Source organism: Falco peregrinus, chromosome 8 (genome assembly GCF_023634155.1).
Source record: "Falco peregrinus isolate bFalPer1 chromosome 8, bFalPer1.pri, whole genome shotgun sequence".
NCBI lineage: Eukaryota > Metazoa > Chordata > Aves > Falconiformes > Falconidae > Falco > Falco peregrinus.
In genome coordinates, this window is record NC_073728.1 from 43,357,948 (window position 1) to 43,382,582 (window position 24,635).

The window sequence follows — 24,635 nt, forward strand, 5'->3', positions numbered from 1 at the left end:
TGAAAGGCCGTTAATGCAAACCAGTTTTCCAAAGGAAAGCTCATACAAGTTCCTTTCTGCTACTTGATTTGTCTTCACAGAAGTCTCTGCAAGCTTTAGCAAATATTTAAAAGCAATGTGCTTTTTCCACAGTCAGTTTGCAATTGTTACTTTCTACTTTCACATGTAAATATGTCGATGGTTTCAAAAGAGGGTTTGCATTTGCAAGTAGCTCTGTTAAGCAATGGTTTACTTTTATCCTAGTGCTTGTTTACATGCTGGCAAACAGGACTTAAATAATTATTTTACCTTTTCTAAAATACACGGGCCTATGCTGCACTCTGTTCAAACCAGAAGTGTGATAGTCCAGTTGTATAAATTAGTTAACCTACTGTATATTGCTTGGCCTTCGGGTTGTAGTTTGAGCCTGCATTTTTCCGGGGATTAGCTTTATCATCGTGGGTGTGCCCGGGCTGATGTGAGCTCTTGGATGTGAGCAGGACTACAGGGTCCTCCTCCAGAAGGGTGCGGATAGCTGTGCCTGCCACTGGCCTGGGCACAGGCCTGTCCCCTGCCTTGTTGGGTGCCCTCGGGAGAGCAGGAGACCACTGGAAAGCTGAGTGCTGGGTAAAAAGGGAGACTATGATGAAATAAAAATGTAGATGTAGCCTATGTCTTCCAGAAAGCATTACTTTCAAAAACAGTTCTTTTTATGTAATGAAGAAACAGTTTGTAATCAGAACTCTCCTACCGTATCACCGTATTGCTTTTAGAAACATTCCGTATCCCTAAATAACTTTGAGCAGTTCTGTCTCAAAGGGGTTTCCAAATGCCAGATGAACTTGCCCAGAGCTACAGCCCAGTAATGCCAGTGGAGCCCAGGTTGTTGTTTCTCTGCTGGCTGGGCATGAAGTCTTGGACTGTGCCTTTTTTTTTTTCCTCTTCTTAGCTAGGGGTTTCTCAAACATAGTGTTGATTCTGATTTCAAAATGCTATTGAATGCATGCCCGTCCTCTGGGATTAGATTTGCACATACTATCAGGTCTCAATCTTTATTCCAGTACATAAAACTAGGCTACTTCCTTGACACACCTAAGTAATCACCTAATTTGTAGTTATTCTTTGAGCAGATACCTGTTTGTATATGCAGATCTGTGTCCAGTCTTGTAGTAAGTGAAACACCGTATTTTCTAATCCTTTCTCTTTAGTGTTTGACTAGAGGAGCAGAAAAAACCCCATGGATATAGTTCAGTATTAGGATTAATCTGAACTGGTAGACTGTTTCATCAAATAGCTGCATTAACTATGAGGGGAAATGAAGAATATCAGAAAGGCTGAACAGCTATAAATTAACTATCTAACAGGAACACATCTTTCTAATTACAGTAATTGGTTTATAGTGTTGTGTGTATTGTATTGTGTGTATGGTGGGTTTTATGGCTGATATTAATCCCCACTCTAGAAAGCAAGAATGACTATTTGAACTATTTAAGCTAAAGACAACGTTGGCACAAGAACAAAAAAGTATGGGAATCATCATGTGTACATTTATTCAGGCTGGAGACTAGTTTTCCCACTCCTTGGATGGCAGATTTCGAAGTAGTCTTTGCGTAGGACAGGAGGGAATTTAAATACTTTTATCATAAAACTTGATAAATTTATTATGAAGTTGGTATGGTGAGAAAGCTCAAAATACTTGTGACCTCAGTGTTTCTTTGCATTCCTGTTCTTAGGTACAGTGCTTGGGATTACAGCCATCACTGTCTATAAGTATTGCCTCTTCTCAGAAACATAGTGCTTTCCCTGGCAAGATTATTACTATCTAAAATCCCAAGAAAGATTTACAAATCAGACTTTTCCCCTCACGATCTGTAAGACTTTTTATTATTCTTTTTTTAGTGTAGGAGGGTAGTGAAATTGAAGAGAAAGAACTGGTCAGATTAAAAATAAAAATAGTGGAAAGAGAAGCCAAAAAACTTCGTTACTTGTAGGATACAGGTTAACGCAGCTGGGATATCATCTAATGCTGGGTAGGAAGATCTTGGTACCTAAGTACAGGAGGCAAATTAAGTAGTCTGAAGCAGTTGGGATCAAGAGAAGGAGTGAGAATAGTATGCCTATTTTTTGCTTTGTTTTTTCTTTATTTTTGTGCATGACAAGTGCTGCCGCTACTTTGGGCATGATAGCTGAGCTAGTTGCCTGTACTGGAGCGTGGGAAGGATTTTCCCCATATGGTAAACTGCTGCTTTTCTTCCACCTATTAGTGCAGGGTGGCCTGTTGGGTTGTTGCGTTTGAAGTTCTGTGTACAGGAACTTAGACATTTGTGGCATGGTCTGTGGCTGAAAGGCACTTGTAACCCTGTGAGCTCTCTAGATATTGAGGGTTATGTTTCTGTGCTTGGTTGGTGAGGTAGTTCTTGGATAATTGCTTTAATTAAAGTGCTGTAACTTGTATTTAAAAATCCAAAGTAACCATTGAAGGCTTTCATAGAATGGTTTGGATTGGAAGAGACTTTAAAGATCATCTTGTTCCAACCCCCTGCCATGAACAGGGACACCTTTCCACTAGACCAGGTTGCTCTAAGCAGCGTCCAGCCTGGCCTTGAGCACTGCCAGCCTCATTAGGCTTTAGGAGGGGATCTGGAGGATGGACTCTGACATGATGTGTCAGCCATGTTTCGTACCCACTGGAACTCTTTCTTGGTGTGTGGCTTCTTTACACATACGGCTTACAGCAACTACTCGTGGAAGTCACGAGGACATGAATCAGTGGCACAGACTTCTGCTGACAAGGTGATAAGGAGCTTTGGTTGCCCTTCAAAGCATGCCGCTTTGTTCTTGTTTGCTGCCGTTGTTCTTTGAGTAACAAGTGTGCAGGGCACCCTAGGAGATGAGACTCGTATCAGCTGAGGAGAGAGATGCTTGAGTCGGGAGTGCTGCAGGGGAAACATCTTCAGTTTTGCTTGGTTTAAACTTTAACCACTTGCTTTTAAGATGCTTACTTCAGTTAGCATGGTCTGACATCCTATGTAAGCTGGTGTTAACCACTTCAGTCTTTTGAAAAGCAAACGAGAGAGAGCTGGTAGATGATCTTAGGGGGAGATGCTAATAGGATTATTTTCTGATTACATTCAGTTTTTGTTGTTACCTGGCCACTTCCTGCATTGACACACCCAACAAACTGCCAGTAAAGCTCTCAGAATAGTACAGTTTTAAATGTTTGTTACCCACAGTGGTAACTGTGGCCTGTCTTACTGCTGTTTTGTGCACCGTCACAGTGGCCACCTTTTAAGTAGTCCTGTGATCAAAAGCTGAACTAGAGGGAGCTGAGGATAACAATTTAGCTGTTTGGAGAAGCAGAGGTGCTGCAAGACTCTTGACTTGGCCTGGAGGGACATTTGGTCTGGGTCTCTCATGACCCAAAACTTACCTGAGAACCTTTTGGAAGGAATGAGAAAGATTGAATTAAACCATGCTACTGTGCCAATGGCAAATTATGCAAACAGTAGTGGTGATGATTATAAGTTTTCTATTTTTAAGTCTTCCATTGAGTGACTCACTTTATTAGATGTGTTCGTTTAAAATGGAATGTGAAGCACCCAGATTCCATGGTAATGGCCTCATAAAGCACACAGATATACAACATAACAGATTGGATTTTTTCTCTTAATTTAACAGGTTTTGCGTCTCATACACCATGTCTGATGGCAGCATACAGGGCGTCATGCACTCTTATTGCTAAGCTCTACAGTTTGTATCCATCTGTCTCTTCACTTTTGCTAAAGTAGTCATCTTTCTTTGATCTCTAACTCGCGATTCTGCATCTGAATTTTCCACCATTCCCCTTCCCTCCCTCTTCCCTCATCCCTCTCATTCTTTCCCCCAACTTTGGCGGTGCACTGCTTAGGTCCAGCCCAATATCTTAATAATTAGAAAGTACTTGAGTACAGAAATGCTGGCAATTGCAGCACTTCCTTTTCAGTCACCAGGCCTCCTCGGGTGGGAGTGGGTTACGCAACTCAAAATAAGATCCAGCCAACAGTCTTGCAGCTACCTGGGCTGGGCATTATGGGAAATAAGGAAGGCAAGTCACTCCTAGGATTTGTATCAGCCTAATTGAGAGCTGCAGGGTGGCAGATGTTTGTCGTGTGGGGCATGCTACTTGGAAGTATCTGCTGAAGATGGTGTTGAAATAACGTCTTTAAAAAACGTGATGTAAGTTGTGCTTTGTATGCTTTTTGTTTTTTTTTAAATGTGAGGCTGAAAGTGAAGCAGAAGAATCCTGTGTTTAAGAAGTATATTAATTGATGAAGCAGAGCCCTTGCCCATGATGCGGGAGGTCCAGGGTCTGTTAGCTTGTGAGAGTCACCCGGGGACCTCGCTGAGGCAGGGTCACCAGTCACCAGCCCGGTAGCTTCCTATGGAAGTGACTGTTGCATGCTTATGTACAGCAAAGTTGATGTGACTGAATTGCTGGTTAAGAATGTACTGCAAGAGGGAGCAGTGCCTGCTGTGATGACAGTTTGTATTAACTTTTTAAACTTTTGGAAACGGAAAGCATGAGCTTGTCCTGCTATGTCTTTTCTGTAGTTTCCATTTGTGTAGACTAGTTCCTTGCACCACCCCCACCCCCCACCCTCTTCCTGTTTCTTTTCAAGTTTAAAGCCTATTTCTTCTTATCAGGAGTCCTTTAATAGCTGGAAGTATGAGCTAATGTCCCTGTGAATTTTTACCTATTCGCTGAAAAATGTTCCCTGTGGGTTATTTAACTCTTTGCACAATACCCACCCCGTGCAGCATGCTACTGACTCCTTCCATGCCAGTCAAGAGCTCCTTGCTCCTGCCAGAGCTTGTTCTAGAGCCTGTTTAGGACTTCAGGCCACCCTTAGATCGAGGGCGTGGGTCCAAAGGGTATCATTTATGGCCTGTATTGAAACTAAGGATAAGGCTTAACATGCCTATTTACAGTGTCAGATGGCACTGGCAGCATTAAAGCACTGTACACTGTTTGAGCCATTTTTAAAGGTGACTCAAAGTGTTTGTGTTAAGATGACTGACTTCTGACTGTATCACTTATGCTGTTTGCTATTATGATTTTCATTAAAATTTAGGTTTCCATCACAAGCTATTGATCTTGGCTTGGAAGACAGTCAGGTTTTATTACCTACTTGAAAAAAGATGAGGGTTCTTTAAGTGTAGGCTCTTCTGTGTGTAGATCACACTCTGTAATTCTGTGGACTGCAGTCTTTCCCCTTTCATCTTCGATGCTCTGGTTTATCCTGCTTGGTGCTGACAGCAGCCTTTACCAGCAGTTTTGGGACAGAACTTGAGGAAAAAAAAACCCAAGTGTATGTTCAGAGAGCCTCTGGTTTCTCTGGTTTTGTGGACACTGAGGCAGTGTTTAAGCCATTGTCCTGCCTGGAGGAGACCTTGCTGAGTGCCATTTCCCACATGCAATACAGTTCCTTTCAGAATGAAGCTGGGGCATTTGGGCAGGGAGAAGGTGTGGTATGCCCCAGCAGAGCTCCACTGAAGAGTCCAGGGCAGAGGCTCGGCATGGCAGCCAGGCACGTATAGACTGTGTCTCCACTGGCTTTGTCTGGGGCTGTGCCTGTCTGCAGTACCTGCTGATGCCCCGAGCTCAGTTCAGCCTAATCCAAATACATCTGCTCATACCTTGCAAATATGGCTTGCGGGTTCCTAGGAAGAAATTGAGATGTTCTAGGTGTAAAAGCACTGTCTGTATGTTTGAATGCCTGTCTAGCTTTGTGTTGGAGTGGCTTATGTTAAGCCGTATTTTCCTTTCTGTCCCTGAATAAGCTTCTCTTACTGATGGTGAGCAAGATTTATGTGGCAATTTGAGCAGCTGGTCTCCTGGGAGCATTCCTTTCTCCGGAGAACTGCATATAATCTGGCTATCGGCTCCGAGTAGAGCTAATGACACACATACCCGGCTGTCGGGCGTGCGGAGGGTAGCCCCTTGCCGACCGCTGAGGGCTGAGGCTAGAAATCCCTCCTGTATAGAGGGCATGGAGCCTGCCGGTTTGTTTGTGTTATATATATAATCTTGCGTAACGAAAGTGGCAAAACTGTTCTCTGCTGCGTATCTAATTTCACTTCAGTGTGGCTAGGAGAACTGTATCCACAGTGAGACTGGTGTAAGGTCCCGCTGCAGGAGCGATCCTGGAGCCCCTTCCCTACGCGCCCGTGCCTTCGTGCCCACTGTGGTAGTGCCTCGAGCTCGTCCTTGGTGTCAGCTGAGTTGCTATAAGTAGGTCGTGTCAGTAAAAAGGCTTGTCACAGCTCTCTGTGTGTTGTTACGTGTGCAGTGAAAAAACTGTGCTCGTTTGTGGGAGGAAGCTGCGGGGCAGTCGGATCAAGTTGTAACAGTGTGTGAGCAACCATGTTTTGTATTCTAAGGTATTAAACTGGGACAACAGAGGTGAGTGAGGCGAGTGCCACTCGGCTGTCCTGTCCCATCCTCCTTCGAGGCTATTCCCTTTGCTGCTTTTGAAGCAGCTTCTGTACCGCTGGGGTTTCCAGCCTGGTATATAGGTACGTTCAGGTCTCTCTTTTTTTTCTCCCCCACCCCCTGCCCCCCCTGCCACTTGCCCCCTTATTATCAGTACGCGTTTGTGTCTGGGTTCATGTGAGGAAGCCAGCTCTGGGAGGCGGTGCAGGCGGGCCGGCGGGCAGCGGCTGTTTCAGCTCCCTGGCTCCAACTGCTGGTGCTTGAGTGTCAGCGCTTCCAGGTGCTGGTGGAGCTCTGCAGACTTCCCTGTGCTGCGTTGCTTACACTGGGTTCTATAAGGTAAAAAGTTTCACTGTTAGAAATTTGAAAGTGCAAAAGGTTAGTGTGCCAAAAGACTGTGATATAATAGACACCATTCTAAAGATTTTGTATCTCAACCTAATTTTCAAGATTTTCAAAAATTTTCAAGAAACCGATTTTGACTTGGACTTTCATTTTATTTCAATATTCATTTACCCTCTGAAGACTGACTGTCCTTTATTTATATGTAGGAAGGAGTGCAACTGCATGCAATTGGTAGTGGAGTTTGTTAGGTTCCTAGCAGAGATTTTGTATACGAAGCTTAAAAATTGTTTGCTTGCCTCTATAGTGTTGTGTTAGAGCTGGTGATAGGTGCTTCAGAGCTTTCTGGATCAAAGGAAGCATTGTGGGGGCTTTTGGTTTTGCTGTTTGTTTGTTTATAAATTAATTCTTCTATCTGGAAGAACTAGTGTTTATCCTAGTTAATAAATGAGAACCTATGGCATCCATAACAAAACATTGCCTGTCAGCATATGTGAGTACAACAGCAGGGAAGGGGTTAGGGAAGGTATGTTAGCATGGGGGGTTGCTGACACCGATGGGAAGTATAGAGGAGATGGCACCGGGAGCTCCTTTAACTGAAGTGGCTGAAAGCAGAGACCTTGGGTCTGTGCCTGCTGTTTGCTGGGGCCTGTTGGGAGCTGGAAACAGAGTAGATGTAGCTCACTGAACATGAAGAGCAGATGTAATAATAGTCATTATCTTATTTCCCAGCACTGTCCCAGTACAGCTTTTATTCAGTACTGAGCCTATTCTCTTTGAAATTTTTTAACAAAGTTACCAGAAGAATAGATACTTCAAACTACTGAAAAATGGTATAAGGCTATCAATGTAACTCAGAATTGTGGTGAGTGTTGAGTTTGTTTGTTCTGCTTACTTTCATAAGCTTGTGCAGCATTGTTGTACAAACAACTTGGAAATCTACTACACAACTTTGGGGGAATTAATGTTCTTTTTTCTTCATATTAATATTTCCAGTGTGATTCACAATGAGAGAAACTTTAGATTTAGGTTGATGCAGTAAGGGTTTTTGAACCTGTAACTAAAGATGAAAAGGTCAAAGAGGTACATTATTTCTTCAGTTTAAAAAAGTTGGGTGGGTTTCGGTTTTGTGGGTTTTTTGTTTGTTCAGAAGTATTGATAAAATTCTTGTTAAAAAGGTCCGTAGAACATGCTGTCCTAAGATCATGATTTCTTTGTTTTAAAAAGAAAAATAAATGACTTCCAAAGCTGTGTGGAAAATGGCATTTTTAGAGTGAACTGGTATGGGTGGTGATCACTGAGCCTTTTAGTCGGTGGCTTGTATACCTTGTGCTGCTCTAGTTCAGTCCTCAGTGAAAGTGTAGTGGTTTAACTCTGGTAGGTGTGCACCTGGTCTGCCAAATGAAGTCTCTGAAAAGGTTTAAGGAGGCCAGGCGACAGGGAGCAGGGATGAGTGCTGGCTGTGCTGTCGGGTACCCTGGTCCTGCAGCCTGCCCTTCTGCAGGCTGGGTTTGGCCTGGGGTGGAGGGTGCCTTGTTGTGCAGTGGAAGGTGGGGGGGGTCAGCACATGGCTAGGACCCTCTTGGACTGTGCTTGCTGTCTGACACCAGCTGCTGAGCTGTGGCTCTCAATTAGTTTGCTCATGGTTAATGAACTTTTGGAGTTTAGCTTAACAGGGATAAGTAGGGATTTGTGCTTCAGCCATCACCCTTTCTTACTGAACATGGTAAAACACTGAAAGGATGCACTTCCATTGTTTGCTTGAAAGCCAGTATCTCTACAGACGTGTAAACCGTCTTGTTGGAAGATGCTAATTTGTTCTTTTTAAACTCCCTTGGATTCTAGAGCATATTGTGTTCCCAGAACAGGCACTTGCAAGGGTTTCATGCTCTTACTTGAAGTGACTCCTTTGCTGATGCGTAAGGTGTGTGAAACTACTTCAAGACTCCCACCAGTTTGCAGTCTGAAAGATGAGTTATTATCCTAGCAACTTGAAGAAACCTTATGTTAGAAGTGTATAGTACACAGAGTGCTTGGATAATATGTATGTATCCACCATCACCATATGCTTCGTGTGGCTATAGACAGTATGTGAACCGATGTTGATTGTCTTAGTTCTTTTATTTTGCAGGAGTTGATGAGTGTGGTGATGGCAGTGCAAGTTTTCCAGCTGCTGTTTTAATTCTTGTGCAATACTGAATTTCATATTGTGTTACAACTTCATGAGTATCCGTAGGCATTTTCAGGTCTGTAGAAATTATATTACAAAAGGTTGTCTTAACAGATTTAAGGTGGTAGTGAGCTCTGTGGCAAGAATAAGGGGAGGTGTAGGGGTGGCTGCAGCAGTGCAGCGGCCTGGCTACCTGTGATGGATAGCACCCTGGCGTGGTGCATGTCTTGTGTAGCTGTGTACTGGTGGTAGTGTGGCTGCTTGCTGTTATGGGCAGTGAGGTCCGAGATCCCTGACTCAACATTTACTCCCTGTTTTTGTGGAGGTGCTGTAGCTCCTCCATGGTAACTTCCCTTTCAGAAACTTCCCTTGCAATGGGGGTTTTGACAGTTGCCTTTCCCTTTTACTCCTCCTGTTGTGGTATAAAGGAAAGATGAAGCTGGTCGTCTGTGAGTCCAAAGTATGAAGTAAGTGGAAAATGTGATACTCTCCATACATACCAAGAAAGGTTGTTATGGTGGGAATCTTCAAAAGTGTACATGTTGCTCTTCAAAAACTTGTGGGAAGCTTCAGGTCTTGCCTTTCTGTACAATAATAATTTGCATAGTCATACAACACTTGCATATACATACATCTGTACATCAAATATTGGTGTACAGTAACTGTGTGTGGAGTCCCCCCCCAGTGTGTACTGCAAGCAAATTGCACAGGGAATGAAGTTACCATCTCTACAGTCTTAAAAATTTCTTGTTTGGCTTGTGTCTTAAACATGCTTGGTGTATTTTTTTAAGAAAAAATTATGCTAGCTGGAAGAACTAACAGGAGAAAAAAGATGAAATGTGTACAGACATATAGTAATGTACAGTGTTTCCTGTTTAATTGTATTTATACGGCCAAAGAAATAACTTTTCAGTTGTAGGTAGTTTGCTGCAATTCTTGGCACGAAAGCTGTGCGCTGTCAGAAGTAATGGTTTATAGCCCAGTGTGGTGTGTTTGGTGTAGGATGGGCAGCAGCTGCGGGGGGAGGGCAGTGAAGCCTCTAGATGAGCCGGTGCACAGCACAGCGAGGCACCATGCTAGCACCGGGCTGGACCAGGACAGCAGCGCTGGCCCACGTGGCCTTGCCCGGGGCCACAGCAAGGGCAGATCCCCCTGGTGAGGCTACCGGGGCCTCCCTCCTGCCCCCTGCTCCTGGCCCGGGGCCGCTCCCGCTGCCTTCTAAGTCTGCTGGTGTTCCGGTGTTGGCACAGGACTGTACGTGTTGCCTTGTTCTGCTTTAAGCCTTAATGGTGCTAAATCTCATGCGTGGAGACTTCTGGGTGAATCTGGGGCTTGGACAAAGATAACTGGAGGGCTTGGAGCACTGACGGGAGTCCTTCAGACTTGATGTATGTTGTTTCTAATGCGATGTGAGCTGCTACGGTCCTGGGAAGATGGATTAGGTTGTGCCTGCTTAAGATTCAGGTCAGTTCCATGCAAATTTTTCATTCAGTATCAGAACACTGGGTCTTTTAAGAATTAGTCTGACCCACATAAGGCTAGATGGTAAAGTTCTGCGCTTGTTTCAAGCCACTTAATCTTGTCCGCTGTCTTTGCTGCTGCTTCGAACTGAAGGACCTGCTTCCTAACTAGCAGTGCATCGCTTCTCCACCATTCCTGGGTAGGACAAGCATTGCTAATATATAATAAATACAGGGATTGTAATTCCTGGCTGGAAGGCGCGATGGAGTGCTGTTAGGCAAATGCAATTGTAGAAGTAGCTTGATGGGATGGGAGGGTAGCTATAGGTGATCTTGTCAAGCAGATCAGCTGTTCTGTTGTGGTAAAGATTTGATGGCCATCTGGCTGATGATGGGGTGTTCTTGTTCTGCTTTTGCCACAGTATTGTTAAGCACTTGTCACATATATGAGTATTTAGAGTTTAAATGGGGTGTGTGTGTATGTATCTACTTGTATATCTACATACTTTTTTGTATGTTCAGCTTTCACAGCAAATACCAGAGCAGTCTGGCTTGCCTCTGTCTAGACTTTGTTTAGAAATTATTAATATTGCAATGAAAATTGCTAATTAATATATTGCTACCCCAAGTTTCAGCTTGTCACAACATTGTCATTAGTTTCTACAAATGGTCTATTCTGTGTAGCCTAGTTTCTAACATGGTAAAGCTGCCTATTAATTTTTATCTTCTTTTCTTACAGTAAAAAAATGGCATTTCAGAAGGCAGTGAAAGGAACTGCTCTCATTGGAGGAGGTGCCATAGCAACAGTTTTTGGCCTCTCTCAATTTTCTCAGTATAGAAACAAACACGTAAGTATTAATTATGATTTCTGATAAAATATGAAACTTAAAATCTGTTTGAGCGTATGTTAGGCTTATACGAATAGTTTTGTTTGGAAAGGAATGCCAAGAGCCTCTCAGCTTGATTTGGTAGGTGCTAATCTGGAGGGTGGCATTAAACGATGTTTCACTATTGTAGGTCTTTAACCAGTGGGGAAGTGTGATTCTTGTAAATGATTTTTCATGTTTAAAAAATGACCTTTGTGTACTGCTAGGGATTTTACTTAGTTGCAGGAGGAGTGGAAAGTACTGATTGAAGTATAAGCACTAAGCAGAGTTTGGATGGTATTTTCAAACTTAGAAGCTTGAAGTGAAGCTAGTGAAACCACTAGCGCTACCTCTGAAAATCTCAGCTTCAAAACAGTCATGGTGCCAGCTCTTGTTCAGTTTAAAAAGCTGAAAAACGTTTGACGATAGGATCTGTGTCAGAGAAGTCAGTGGCGAGGCTCCTGTTTCTGGTGGGCCCAACCTAAACACTGGTAATCTTGAGGCACAGTTCAGTGCTGTCTTCCAGGTGACTAAGGCACACAGACAGGTTAAATTCTCCAGCAGCAAAGGATGATGATGTTGGGGACTTACTGTTAAAGTAGTGGTATCAGAAAGAGATGCAGTACATTCTGGTGTCAGTTTGTGTATTGATTCTTGCCGTTGCAGAAAATAGATTTCATTGGCATATCTGCTCCTCACAGTAGGGTTGGAGTTGCCATGCTGTTTAACTCACTTCTCAATGCAGAAGTCAAGGAGAAATCTTTAAAAGGAACGTGACTTGTGGACTGGTTTTAAGCAGACCTGCTGTGGATCAACAACCATTCTTTGAAAGCAACTAAGTGCCCATTTTAATGCAATTGTTCTCTGCTTTACAGTTTTATAATAATACATACTAAAAATATGTATCTTGTAAAACTCTGTTTATGTAGAGTTTTATTTGCAGATGACACCAAGTTGGGTGGGGCTGATGGGCCAAGGCGAGTTGTGTGAGGTTCAACGAGGCTCAGTGCTGGGTCCTGCCCCTTGGGTCACAGCAGCCCCCTGCAGCGCTACAGGCTGGGGGAAGAGCGGCTGGAAAGCTGCCTGGGGATCTTGGTCGACAGCCAGCTGGCCATGAGCCAGCAGCATGGCCAAGAAGGCCAACAGCATCCTGGCTTGTGTCAGAAACAGTGTGGCCAGCAGGATGGTCACCACGTACTTGACGCTGGTGAGGCCCCACCTTGAATACTTTGTTCAGTTTTGGGCCCCTCTCTACAAGACAGACATTGAGGTGCTGGAGTATGTCTGGAGCCGGGCAGGGGCTGGGGCACGAGCCTGATGGGGAGCGGCTGGGGGAGCTGGGGGGTTCAGCCTGGAGAGGAGGGGGCTCAGGGGGGCCCTGATCGCTCCCTACAGCTCCCTGGAAGGGGGCTGCAGCCATGGGGGTCGGGCTCTGCTCCCAGGTAACAAGCGACAGGACCAGAGGGAACGGCCTCAAGCTGCACCAGGAGAGGTTTACATCGAGTATTGGGGAACATTTCTCCACCGAAAGGTTTGTCCAGCACCAGAACAGGCTGCCTAGGGAGGTTGTGGAGTCCCCATCCCTGGGGGTATTTAAAGGACATATAGATGTGGCACTTAAGGATGTGATTTAGTGGTGGGCTTGGTGGTGCTGGGTTAACGATTGGACTCAATGACCTTAAAGGGCTTTTCCAACCTAACCAATTCTATGGTTTTATAAAATAACCATGTCTGGGCTTAGTAGATGTGTGTAAGGGAACATCTCTCTGATCTTGTGTTAAATGTGGGTTGTGAGGCTGGCACCTTGCATTTGGCCAAAAATATTTGCAGTCAGTGTTCTGCAAAACGGTTGATGTAGGTGTAGTCAGAGCTGTGGCCTGATTTGCTTCAATATGGATTTGGAAAAAACTTAAAGCCGAGGTTGGGACTGCCTCCTCCTTCCTTTGAGATGGTATCAGTCTGAGCAGCTAGGTGAGCAGGTGCTCATTTTGCGTGGTGTTTTCCGCTTCTCACCTTAGAAATGTAATCAGTCAGCTCTTTATTTAGACAAGCTGTTACTCTGTGAACCTCTGTAGTTACCACACTTCTACTATAAATTGCCATTCAAACTGGGCAAACTGAAAATAGGAACTGAAGTGGATCTTAATGGTCTGGTTGAAGGTAAAACAGTGGGTAATGGGAGCAAGTCTTCACAGAGCTCCTTGAAAGGTGTGTGTAACGTCTGAATAAATGATAATCTGAATCTTCTGGCTGTTTCTGTGGGGAGGAGGAATAGCAGCTGAGGTATTGGTAAAATGAATGAGATGAGTCATTTCTGGGCAACCTGGCTGGGAAGTGAATAAGCCAGGATCCTTATGGCTTCAGATACTGTTGCAGAAAATAAAACCTAGCATTTAAAGTGAGCTTCCCATTGGGCTGCCTGTCTTGCACCTAGCTGCTAATACTGTTTCTAACTCTCTCTGGAGCCTTTATCACATGATTTTACACTCTGGCTTCATTACTGTCAGAAATGGCAGCTTCAAATTTTAGGACTGTTTAAGAGGAGGAGTTGCAAGGGAAAAGTGATCTGGATAGCTCGCTTGTTGTATATGCAGTATTGTATTCTAGAGTTCAGGGAATGCCCATTTTTGTGGAAATGGATGGCCATTACAAATTTCCAGAGATGGATTAAACCCCCAGGTTTTACAGAAGGTGATCAAGATGTCAAACTGAAATAACCGCTTGTCCCCCGATTTCAAAACCTTTTGTGTAGGATCAGTCTGCAGAGGATCTGAGAATTTCCAGCATATGTGTCAGCAAATGGATCTGTCAAGTGAACAGCGGGTTGTTTTTATGTTGTACTAACTTGCACATTTCCCACGTGATGTCCCTTAAAGCTGCTGCCTTAAACACCTAATATAGGGCAGCAGGTGGAACATAACTGGAGGGATTGACACAAAGGAGGACAGTCCATTTGTCGTGTTGACATATCTAAGCTGTGGGCATGTCCCCCAGCCCAAGTGTCTTCTTTTTAATAATGCCTGCCAATCAAATATATGCTAGGGCAAAGATCTTGTCTTCCTTTGCCAGAGAAGGGTATTGCCCCAAGATGTGCACTAATTGGCTACACATTGTAGGAAATCTGTTGTTATTTCAGGCACAGAATCCATCACATAGTAAGACAAAAATAAAAGGCTCAGTTTTTTTACCCATGTTTGTATTGCTTCAGTGACTAGATGTCTGTGCTATGGCCAGCAGCCTGGAGTTAGGGGCATCCAGTTACAGAATAATAGCCTCATTTGGCTAATAATCCTGGACACACAGCCTAGTTGATCTGTCTTCCTTTGTTTTGCACGTTCACTCAGCTGGTGTTCTGTGTTTCTGTGAAACTTTGCTGTCTCAGGTAATGCCAAGGGAGAGGCTGAAGGCTGGTGAAGTTCTGGCCCTTGAGAACGGGTGGGATTTGTTAGTTGAGCATACTAGTGAGTGGTTTGTCTGCTAAGAGAGATGTGTTTTGACAGTTTCTGATGTTGAAATTTAAATTGTCCTTGCTACATTCGAGAGTCAAAGCCTTACTGTGAGGGGGATGGCACAGTTACCACAGTTAACTTTGTCTGTGTGTAAACAGCTGTAAAGTGTTTACACCTTGGAGAGAGAACGCTCCATTGATTCAGATCTGCCCTGGTTTTGAAGGTTTTTATCCTAACTTATTGTTTCTAAACACGCGCCTGTGTGCTGACATTTTGGAACAGCTCTGCAATAGCAATTGAGGCAACATAACCTGAGAGTATGTATATCTATGCATGACATCTGCAGGCATATGAGCAGTTTAGAAAATTGCCCTTATTGTGTGTTGGGTTTTTTTGACAACACACAGTTCCTGCTGAGCAAAAGGGGTGATGGGAACATGTGTTGACATGACAGAGTTGTTATTGAATTTAACTCATAAGCTGATAGATGAATATTGCACTTCTGTGTCTTTTATAGTAACCTGATCACTGGGAAATTTACTGAATTAATAAGCTGGGTTAGCCTAATGCTATGTGTAAGGGAATAAGTAGGAATGACACTAATTCAAGCAAAACCTCTTTCAGTAAACACACAGGAGTGGTTCTTTCATATTTAATAACCATTACCCTTAAGGAAGCTGGTCAGGCTTTCTGTGCAACTTTACTGTCTTGGCTGTTGAGGGAATAAGTCTGCCGAGGAGGCTTTTGGTTAGATTAAAAAGAAAAAAAACCTTTCCAGAGAAAAGGGGATGGTTGGGGAACTCTTCACAGCAGGTTGTGCAGAGGTCTGAAGAAACTAGTCCTTCCTAAACTGTTTTTGGGCAAAGCAAAAGTGTGCATGGACTTACGTATTTTTTTTCCAGTGCCACCACTGTAAATGAATTTAATCTTAAATCATACAGGAACTCTCAAATCCATGTACACTGAATTAACTACCAATCACGAGCTCCTGAAAAGAATTGCATCTGGGATGAAATTGGACCCCTCTGAGACATAAAATACACAGGCTATGTGCATGATTGATTTGGCTTCAAATACTTAGATACCTGAATAGCAAAGGTGATAGAGCCAGCCTTTGCTAGCCATTTCACCAGTGCTTGTAACACTAATGGTGGTGGAGAAATGGAAATACCAGTTTCTCCTGCTTCATGTAGATGCTGACTGAATTGCTGCATTCTTGCTTTTTGTGCCTTTATTTTAATGCATCGAGCCATGTGTGCTAGTACTAGGTATGATGTGGGTATTTGATGTGCCAAGTTTGAACTGGAGACCACTGATGGTTTGGGGTTTTGTTTTGGGGGGATTTTTTTAATGAGTAAGGATGATGAATTTGACTCTGCAAACCTACCTGGAGATTTACATTAGCAAATTAACAAGAATGCTTGCTTATGGATTACTAGATCACTTTATAACTTCATGATTAAATTCAAACTGCCAAACTAAATTCCTTCTCGCTAAGAGTGTAATCAAAACCATTCAAGGAACTCTTGCCTGAGAAATTGTAGATATAAACAGCAATTGCTTATTTCAGTAAACATACTTGTTCACTGCCAAACTAATCACGTTATTGCAGATGGAATCCCTGTATGCAGCTTTTCTTCACTCTCGCATTTAATTGACAGTAAGATGAATCATATCTATATCAATTCCTAGTGTGCTAATCACTTTGCTTATATTTCAGTGCTAATCTCTGTACTCTTGCTACACCAGTGGCTGTCTGCTTGGGACTCTGGTTTGTGTTTTTCTATAAGCCATTTCTTGTAAATAATGTGTTTAAAAGCAAACCAAAAAATACAGTCAAAACCAAGTGATGGTAGTACTTCTTGAACTCTGAATTTTGGTTTTCTTTTGTTCTTTTATTTTCCTGAAGTTAAGTTGTACACTTTGAAAGTAGTCACTTGTTTTGCTGAAGCAGTCATGGCTGGAAATGTAGTGCAAAACTAATTTTGAGATGGGGATTTTAAAGTTTAAGGAAGTTGAGATATGTAGCTGAACGTGATCAGCCAGAGTACATGCAAGACTAAGCCATGGGTGGTTTTGGTCTTCACAATTTCCTTCTTGTCACTGTTGTCTCCAAGTCACAGGGTGATACTTAGGGAAGCTGGGAAACTGGCATCGACTGTCTGTCTGAACTCTGTAATGATACAGCACTAAAAAATATGCTTAATGCAACAGCTTACCAAGGAAAAACCAGAGACCTGTGTAGGAAGCCAGGCAGTACCACCTGCTACGCAACCCGGAAAGGTGCAGCATTGTCGCAGTTTTCAGGTATTCAAGGGGAAGAACCTTCTGTGCACTGCTTCCTCATCCCCTTTTGAGAGGGGAGTCTGGGCAGAGCCACTGCTGGAGACGGGCAGAGCAAACCTCTGCAGAAGCACAGGCGCAGGAGGGTTGTCTTTATGGCCATGGACGAAGGTGTGTAAACGGGAATGGTGGGATCCTCTCAGTACCTCCCTCCTTCTATTTGTCGCTCCCTGGAAAAGCGCGTTCTGGAACTCTGTCGGTATATCATACTTTGGAGATATAGCTTCTGTCGTACTTGCAGGGATATTAAAATTTTTAGCACTGCTGGAGATGAGTAGGCTAAGAGGCAAAAGTAGGTGGGAATGTACAGAATTCATTGGTCAGAAGAATAATGTGGAAGCTGAATTTCTTTGCAGTGCCAAAACTTTGTACCTCATTTGATGATCTTTGCCATCTGCCACATGTTAGTATGTAAACATGTGAGAGCAAGGGCAGGCTGTAATTGGGAGGGTTATCAAGATTCACCGGTCTGCTTCACTTTGACTCAACCTCTCCACTGTCTGTGTGTATCTCGTAACTCCTTGGAACTCCTGGGGATTTTTGTCTTTGAGGGTTGCAGTGGGTTTAAACAAGCTTCTAATCAGGAGACCTCTTGCTACTGTGCATTTGTAGTCGGTGACTAAGCCTGGGCTTGCAGTTGGTTGAGCATTTAATGTGGCTGCTCATGTGCCGGGAGGTGAGCCTGTGCCCAGGCGCTCGCTGGGCTGGCTCAGCCGGAGGTGACCCCAGTGGAAACCACCAGTGCTGTGCTTGGGAAAAATCCATGGTAATACTATAGCCTGAGCGGTAATTTGCCAGGCTTCAGCTGTTTTAAATCTTAATTCTCACTTCATTTCTGGTAAGATAGAAATCCTTGCTATAAAGTGAAGCACTCTTTCTCTAGTCCAGCTTTCCTTATTGAATGAATTGTAACACAAATGCAATGACAGTGGGTGCTGCTATCCTAAGTGACTTGCATGAGCTATTTGCGTTATAGTCAATATAAGCCATGATTACAAGATGAACTTGATTACTACTTACTTTTGAATATGCACTTCCTTTAGGCATGGCTACTGGTTATTAGATTTTATTCTCACTTGTATAGTAGTGATAGGAACATGCAGAAATAATGTGTTTCGATCACAACACTGCTGAAGAATGAACAAATGTTTTTGAACAAAATTATTTAGGTTCTGTGCACCATATAATGGGTTCAGGCTTCTTGCATGTGGTTGGATTGGCTGTTAGTTTACAGTGGATGTGTTGCAAGAATCGCTTTTACCTTTAACTCACACGGTCTCCTTACAGAGCTCTGTGACCACCAGTGGATTGCTTGCTAAAGAGGAACTATGCCGTTCGAGTAGCTGCTCGTGGAAATCCATTCAGTGCACATGAGAGCAGATGGTGGCAAGCAACTGAGTTACCTTTTGTCAGTCAAGTGATTTTCCTATGGCAGGTGTATTTTCCCTCCCCATTGCAAACGCTGGGGAAAGTGGCTGGAGTTCCGAACAGCTGGAGGTGGCCTATATTATCAGACAGCTTTTCATAACCACAGTGATCTATCTGGGAAACTCAACATGTGGGCTGCACAACGATAAAACACCCAGGCAGAGTAAACGGTCCTTGTGATGGAGTGTTTGCAGCGTGGGACTGGGTTTAGGAGCTATTTCTGTGGCAATTGTAATTCACTGTTAACGGTGCAATAAGTAATAAAGTTATTTCTGTAACTGAACAACTTGCCTAATTCAGTTTATTCAAGGAATGTTTGGAAATAAAAGCTTAAATGAGAGAATTTCCTTGCACATTGTAAGCGTTTAGACAGATTGTTTTAGATCATAGTAAGAAAGCACTATTTTGTGTTTTGTCACTTGAATTTGTATTAGTTTACTCTTTCCTGTCTAGGAGCTCTGGACACAAGCTGGTTTACATCAGTTAAGTCTGTCATTTGGACTAAAGACTAGATCATGCTCAGACCTTAGACTATAGGGTTTAGGCAGTTTTTTTCTTGTGTTGAAAGTGTTTATAATTTTCAGGAAACTCTGAAAATGTTAATTCTTCATTTTCTGTTGGTTTATTTTGATCCATTCTGAATTGGCCAATTAGTTCTGTCCTGGCCTGGGAAGTGTAGGCATTTATTTGTTTTCACATACGTATTTCGAATCAGCAGTGATTAAAACACTTCCATTGAAAGTGCTGTGTACTAATAAAAGCACTCCTCTCAATCAAACAAAACTTCAGAGGACCAAAATGTGGTTATTTCTGGAAGTGCTGGTTCAAGCGATGTTCTCAAGGTCATCAAGGGTTCTGCTGCTGAGCTGTGATGTGCTGCAGGTGTTCTGGCTCTATGGCCAGTACCTTGACTACCCTTCTTGTAAATTCAGGTGCTTTGTCTGCCAGGTTCACTTATGTGCAAGTGGTTACTCTGTTGTGCAAAAGATGGATCTTTTGGGTCTTGAAAAATCAGTGGTGAGAGGAATTCACAGTCTAGTTTTGTGCAGAGGGACAACGGTGAATGAGGAAATTTTTTTGAGAAAAAGCTAGAACAAAAAGCAAAGCTAGAGCTGAAAGCAAAGAGAAAGTAAACATGACTCTTGTGGCCTTCCACTCCATTTAACTGTCTGAAACACCGTGGTATCTGCCTGCAGCCCACTGAATACAAAATTAGTGTGATGCGTATGAACCCACAGCGACGGTGCTTATAACATAGATTATGAAGTATATGACAAGTGATAGGGTTTGGGGATACCTCTGACTGTAAAGGTTTTTAGAGTTAAGTTTAAATTAATGTTAACAGAAGAGAGTCTTCAGAAACTGGTTAAAACCTTAAAAATCAAACCATGGTCCATATTAGTTGACTGAGAAGGCATGTCAGCCTTTCTTAGCCTGGTCATTGAATGGCGAGCAGCGGAGGCTTGTGGAATGTCAGGCAGAGTACTAGAGAGATTCTCAAAGCCATTCTAGTAAAATCTGAACTTGTCTGGAAACCACCACATTGTTAACTTCTATCACTTTGAAAAAAAGTTGAGTTCTAGCATGCTGTAGAATATAAATTGCTTTCTTGGAAGATTTTCAAAAAGGATATGGCAGTAGTGTTTCTTTGGTGTTTGGTATAGTATATTTGACAGTAAACCACATCATCTCATGAACCTGATCAAATTTAAGCTTAGATTAAGGCCACCGTACAAGTACATAAAATGTACGTTCATCTTTTAAGTCCTTTGCTTTGATGGATTTTTTTTTTTGGAGAGTTGAGAGCCAAACCATGCATCTGTTTATTAAAATACTTCCTGAGCATCCTGTAACATAGCAAAAGACTATTCCTGGAAATAATTTATATGGCTAGTAGCACTTGAGTACAGCATTATATTGAAGTAGGCAAGATTAAGTAAATTTGTGCTAACCCTTTATGATTTTTGCACTGTTTATTGCTCCATAATGTTTTAATACAATATTATTATTATATATAGGTAAAGTGACTGGGAATATTTGAGTTTATTTGTGTGGTTTGGTTGTGTGTGTATGTATGTATGTGTACACATTTGTGTATACACAATAAATACAGATCCTCATGTGTTGTTTGTAATCTGTGCAGGGTACCTTTGTGCATGTTCAAGCTGCAGAAGCCGTGACTGTTCCAATAATGAACCATTTCCCTACAAGAGAACAACAAATTTTGGCACTGCAAACCACAGGTGAATTTGATGTCCTTGTTATAGGTGGAGGAGCAACAGGATGTGGCTGTGCTTTAGATGCAGTCACTAGAGGTAAGGCTTGAAAATTTAATTGCATTCTTATTCTTGGATTACATGGTTTATAATAAGTTTATCAGGTTGGCTTTTCAAAAGTACTTGAAGATAGAGGTGTACTCTAAATGCCTGGTTATAAAACTCCTTCTATTTTCAGAAGCTAAAATGAACTTGAAGAAAAAATTGCCATTGTGTTTTGTTGTTTCAGCAGAGTCTTTATTGTCTAGGTGCTTGTATGCAGTTTTCTACCATAAACCTTTTTGCTGGATGATCTTGGATGGACTTCTTATTCTCTGTTGCTCCTTATTTAGTGGGTTTGTCTGTAGTCATGTTTCAGTTGTTTGTGCAGGAGAATATTGGCAGCAAAGAGAAGACAAGACTTTTACAGCACTTTTAGCAACTGTTTTGAAAGGGCCACGTGTGAATTCTGGATGAGGCACAGTGGCTCTCCAGCTTGTAACTCGAGATCCCTGCAACTTCTAATGCATTGTAGCTGCAGTTGTAGTATATTGCAGGTTTGGAGAAGCCTGTTTGAATTTTCAGTGAAAGGTACTAGCACCACTCAGCTTGAGGGTGCATAAAGTAGATCTGTACTTCTGTTTCCCCTCTTTTGGGGGATTAGCTGTGTAACCGGTTTAAGAAGCTACTAGACGCAGCAGAATTGATGTTAACTTTATGCGAAGCTTTAACTTAGGGAATGCTCAAGGTAAAATGAGTTTAAGCTAATGCTTTTTACCTGACTTCTGCAGGAGGATGAGAATCTGTGTGGTGACAGTCAGTTTTGCTCAGTAGATGTGCAGTTGTTGCCCAATAGCTCGTGCAGTTGGTCAGACACGGGAAGAGCTCTGTTCAGGCGTTGAAAAAGCAGGACACTAATGCCCACTCTGTGTCATCCACCTTACACAGAAACTTTGAAATTGGCCACCAGGTTCAATCAAATTTGAGAGCTTTCAGAGAGAGTAAGTCATTGCACAAATTTAATGAAAATAGACCTTCAGATGCAGAGATGAGAATGCTTTGGTACTGTTCCTGTGGGAGATGATGTAGCATGAACTTTTATTCTATTGAAATGCGGTATTCCCCCAGAATATCATATTTTAATCCAAAAAGCTATATGAAAGATTGGTGAGAAAAGCTTGTTTTGCAATGTGTACTGTCAGTTGTTGTTTTCCATACAGTCAGCCAGTGAGAGAGAGAACGTGTCTTCCTTTGTTTCTGTGTTTGTAGACCTTTTTTCTGGTTTTGGAACTAAAATGGAAAAAAAAAAGTGAAACATGGTAGGCAGCCATAAAGTTCTTCTGTAGGTTCTTTAACCTCTAGATATACCTCGGAAATAAAAGACAAAACATGACTCCAGGAGTGTTTTTTTAGTTTGGTTTGGAAAATACTTGCCCAGAGGGTGTGATAATTTTGAAACAGATAAAGCGGTAAGATCTGCGCCATTGGTAGATACATACAGACTCATACCTGGTTATTATTTTTTTTTCGTATGTGTTATTAAATATAACTTGGGATCTTTTCGCTTCTGCCTTTGCTATATTGTGGTAGAAAATGCAGTTGTAAAGCATACAGAAATTATTATAGTTAATCTATGTTTATCCTTTTACTGGATATTCTGATTATATCAGTAGATTTCTGAAGTGTGAAATATTCCTAGGCATTTGGTTAATGAATTGTGTATTGTTGCTGTTCATTCATGGAACTTGCTCTTTTATTATGTTTGCTTCACTTAACAACAAATTTTGCTTTTCATGTGTTTGATACATCTTCACCAAATTATTTCTGATTGTATCCATTAATCTTCAGTCACATTTGACAAAAATAAATTACTCTGATCTTTGGAAGTTACCAGTAATAATTAGATTTTTTTTTTTAAGGACATAAAAAGTTTTGGGAGAGCAACAGATGTTAAAATGTGTGTTCACCAACCAGTAGCATAAAGCACCCTGCAAAGAGGGTGAAGGCAAGACCCAAGGGATAACTTCTAATGCAGATGATGCTCTTCTTGGGTATGCGTCGTCATGTTGTCGCTGTTGGTTTTGGTACAGTGTCACTCACTCTTTTCCTTGCCTACCTAATTCTGCCAGTGATGGAGGGGGTCTGTTCTGCTAACTTGGGTAACACAGGTTGTCCTTCCACATACATTTTAAGTGAAAGACTGCCTTATGCTTGTCCTATGGTGCTTATCTTGGTTGGGTTTACTTATGCTGGATGTTGGAAGTTGTTGTTGGTTGTGTTGTAGGTATTAGGTATGTGCCAAAGGATGTTGCCTGTATCTTACCATTCTAAGGCATCTGCTAATCATCTGTTTCCTGCAACTCTTCCCTTATCCTAACTTCCATCACATAACTCGATGTCAATCTCCTTCATGAAGAAGATGCCAGCACTTGCCTGTACAAGGGACGTAGTGTCAACAGTATTTGGGTATATGGTTTTGTAGCAATTCACACAAAGCAGAGTGCCTTTACCTATGGAATGCTTTTTCCTGGCCTTCAGGGTAACTGGGAACACAACTTGTGTAAAAAAACCCCACGTGCTAACCTCATTCCAAGTGTTTGGTAGAGTAAGCATTATGATGTTCAGTTATAAAGCAGTTTGTGTTCTGGACTTGTGTGAACATCTGTGAACCATGTGGTTATTCCTTCCTTGTGCTGGTCAAACTGTTGGTGCCTGCCAGCATCAGGGAACATGTGTGCGCATTTCTGAGTCAACTCCTTTCTGAAGTAATTAGTGGTATCTTCTAACGAATGTTTTGCGTATGTGTGCCCTTGGCTTATGTAATGTAAAAGGAGGATGTCTGTGCTGTATGAGCACTGTAGTGCTCTGCATAGTGAACTGGAGATGAACTTCCTTTTTCACTTTGCTACGCTTCCAGGTAACCTACAATATTTTGTATTAAGCCTCATCAAACCTATTTCATGTATATGGCAGAATTCTGTATACGTGTGCATCACGTTCTCCGGTGAGCTGTCCCTGAGTGGTGAGCATGCACATGGCTGGCTCTCCTTTAGTTTTGGGTACCTCGTAAGCAGAGAAAGATGCCAGTTGTCTGCCTCTCTGGTATGCTGTTTAAATCATTAGTGTGATAGATTTAGAGCTCTCTGCTGCAAAGAGTTAAAAGTATTCATGAAAATATTCTGTTCTTGCCATGAATACGAACTATGATTTGCTTGAGGGAGCATGGCCCCTATAATGTACTGTAATGCCTTTCTATTGTGAAATATCCAGGTTTTAATGTGCTTCTGTTTAAGTTCTGTTTTGACTTTTCCCTTAGGAAGGAAGCTAAAATTTTTCATTACAATATAGACAGTGCACTACACTTTGAATACAAATTTATCCATGTACAGAGTAATTTTTCTTGTGATTGTCTCTACCCTAGAGAAGTGTCTTTAATGAATTACATACAAATTGTGTAATTTAAGAAGTTAATTTGGTTTTCTGGTAACACAGGACTAAAAACAGCCCTTCTGGAAAGAGGTGATTTCTCATCAGGGACCAGCAGCAGGAGTACTAAATTGATCCATGGTGGAGTGAGATATCTTCAGAAGGCCATCATGAAGTTGGATTTTGAGCAGGTAATTGTTTATGCTGGTTGTTAAGCAAAAATTGCTAGTAGACACTTCCCCTATCCCAATTATATCCAAGTCTCCTTTTTATTTTTTCAATACTTGACTGTTGTATTTCAAAGCTGCTGTACATAGAAAAAGCGTCTTCTCCCTTTGAGCTTTCTAGGATATGGAAATCAGTGCTCCTGCCTTTTGCTAAATTGTTGTATGGGCAATACAATTGCCATACTTTATAGACTGTGTATGTTCTGGGGAAGGAAGGC

The 24,635-nt window shown here is 42.3% G+C and overlaps 1 protein-coding gene across 2 annotated transcripts in view; it reads left to right on the forward strand.

The window, feature by feature from the left end:
- The window catches only part of GPD2 (glycerol-3-phosphate dehydrogenase 2), a 64,362-nt gene that overhangs the window by 2,447 nt on the left and 37,280 nt on the right, over positions 1–24,635 (forward strand). The window contains exons 1-4 of one of the 2 annotated variants that reach the window (XM_005236449.3): positions 4,045–4,194; positions 11,163–11,271; positions 20,653–20,824; positions 24,257–24,381. In XM_005236449.3, coding sequence (XP_005236506.2) covers positions 11,170–11,271; positions 20,653–20,824; positions 24,257–24,381 — 399 coding nt within the window. In that variant the 5' untranslated portion in view covers positions 4,045–4,194; positions 11,163–11,169. Of the gene's footprint in view, positions 1–4,044; positions 4,195–11,162; positions 11,272–20,652; positions 20,825–24,256; positions 24,382–24,635 lie in introns of those variants that run through there. The other variant, XM_055812474.1, reaches the window with a different exon arrangement.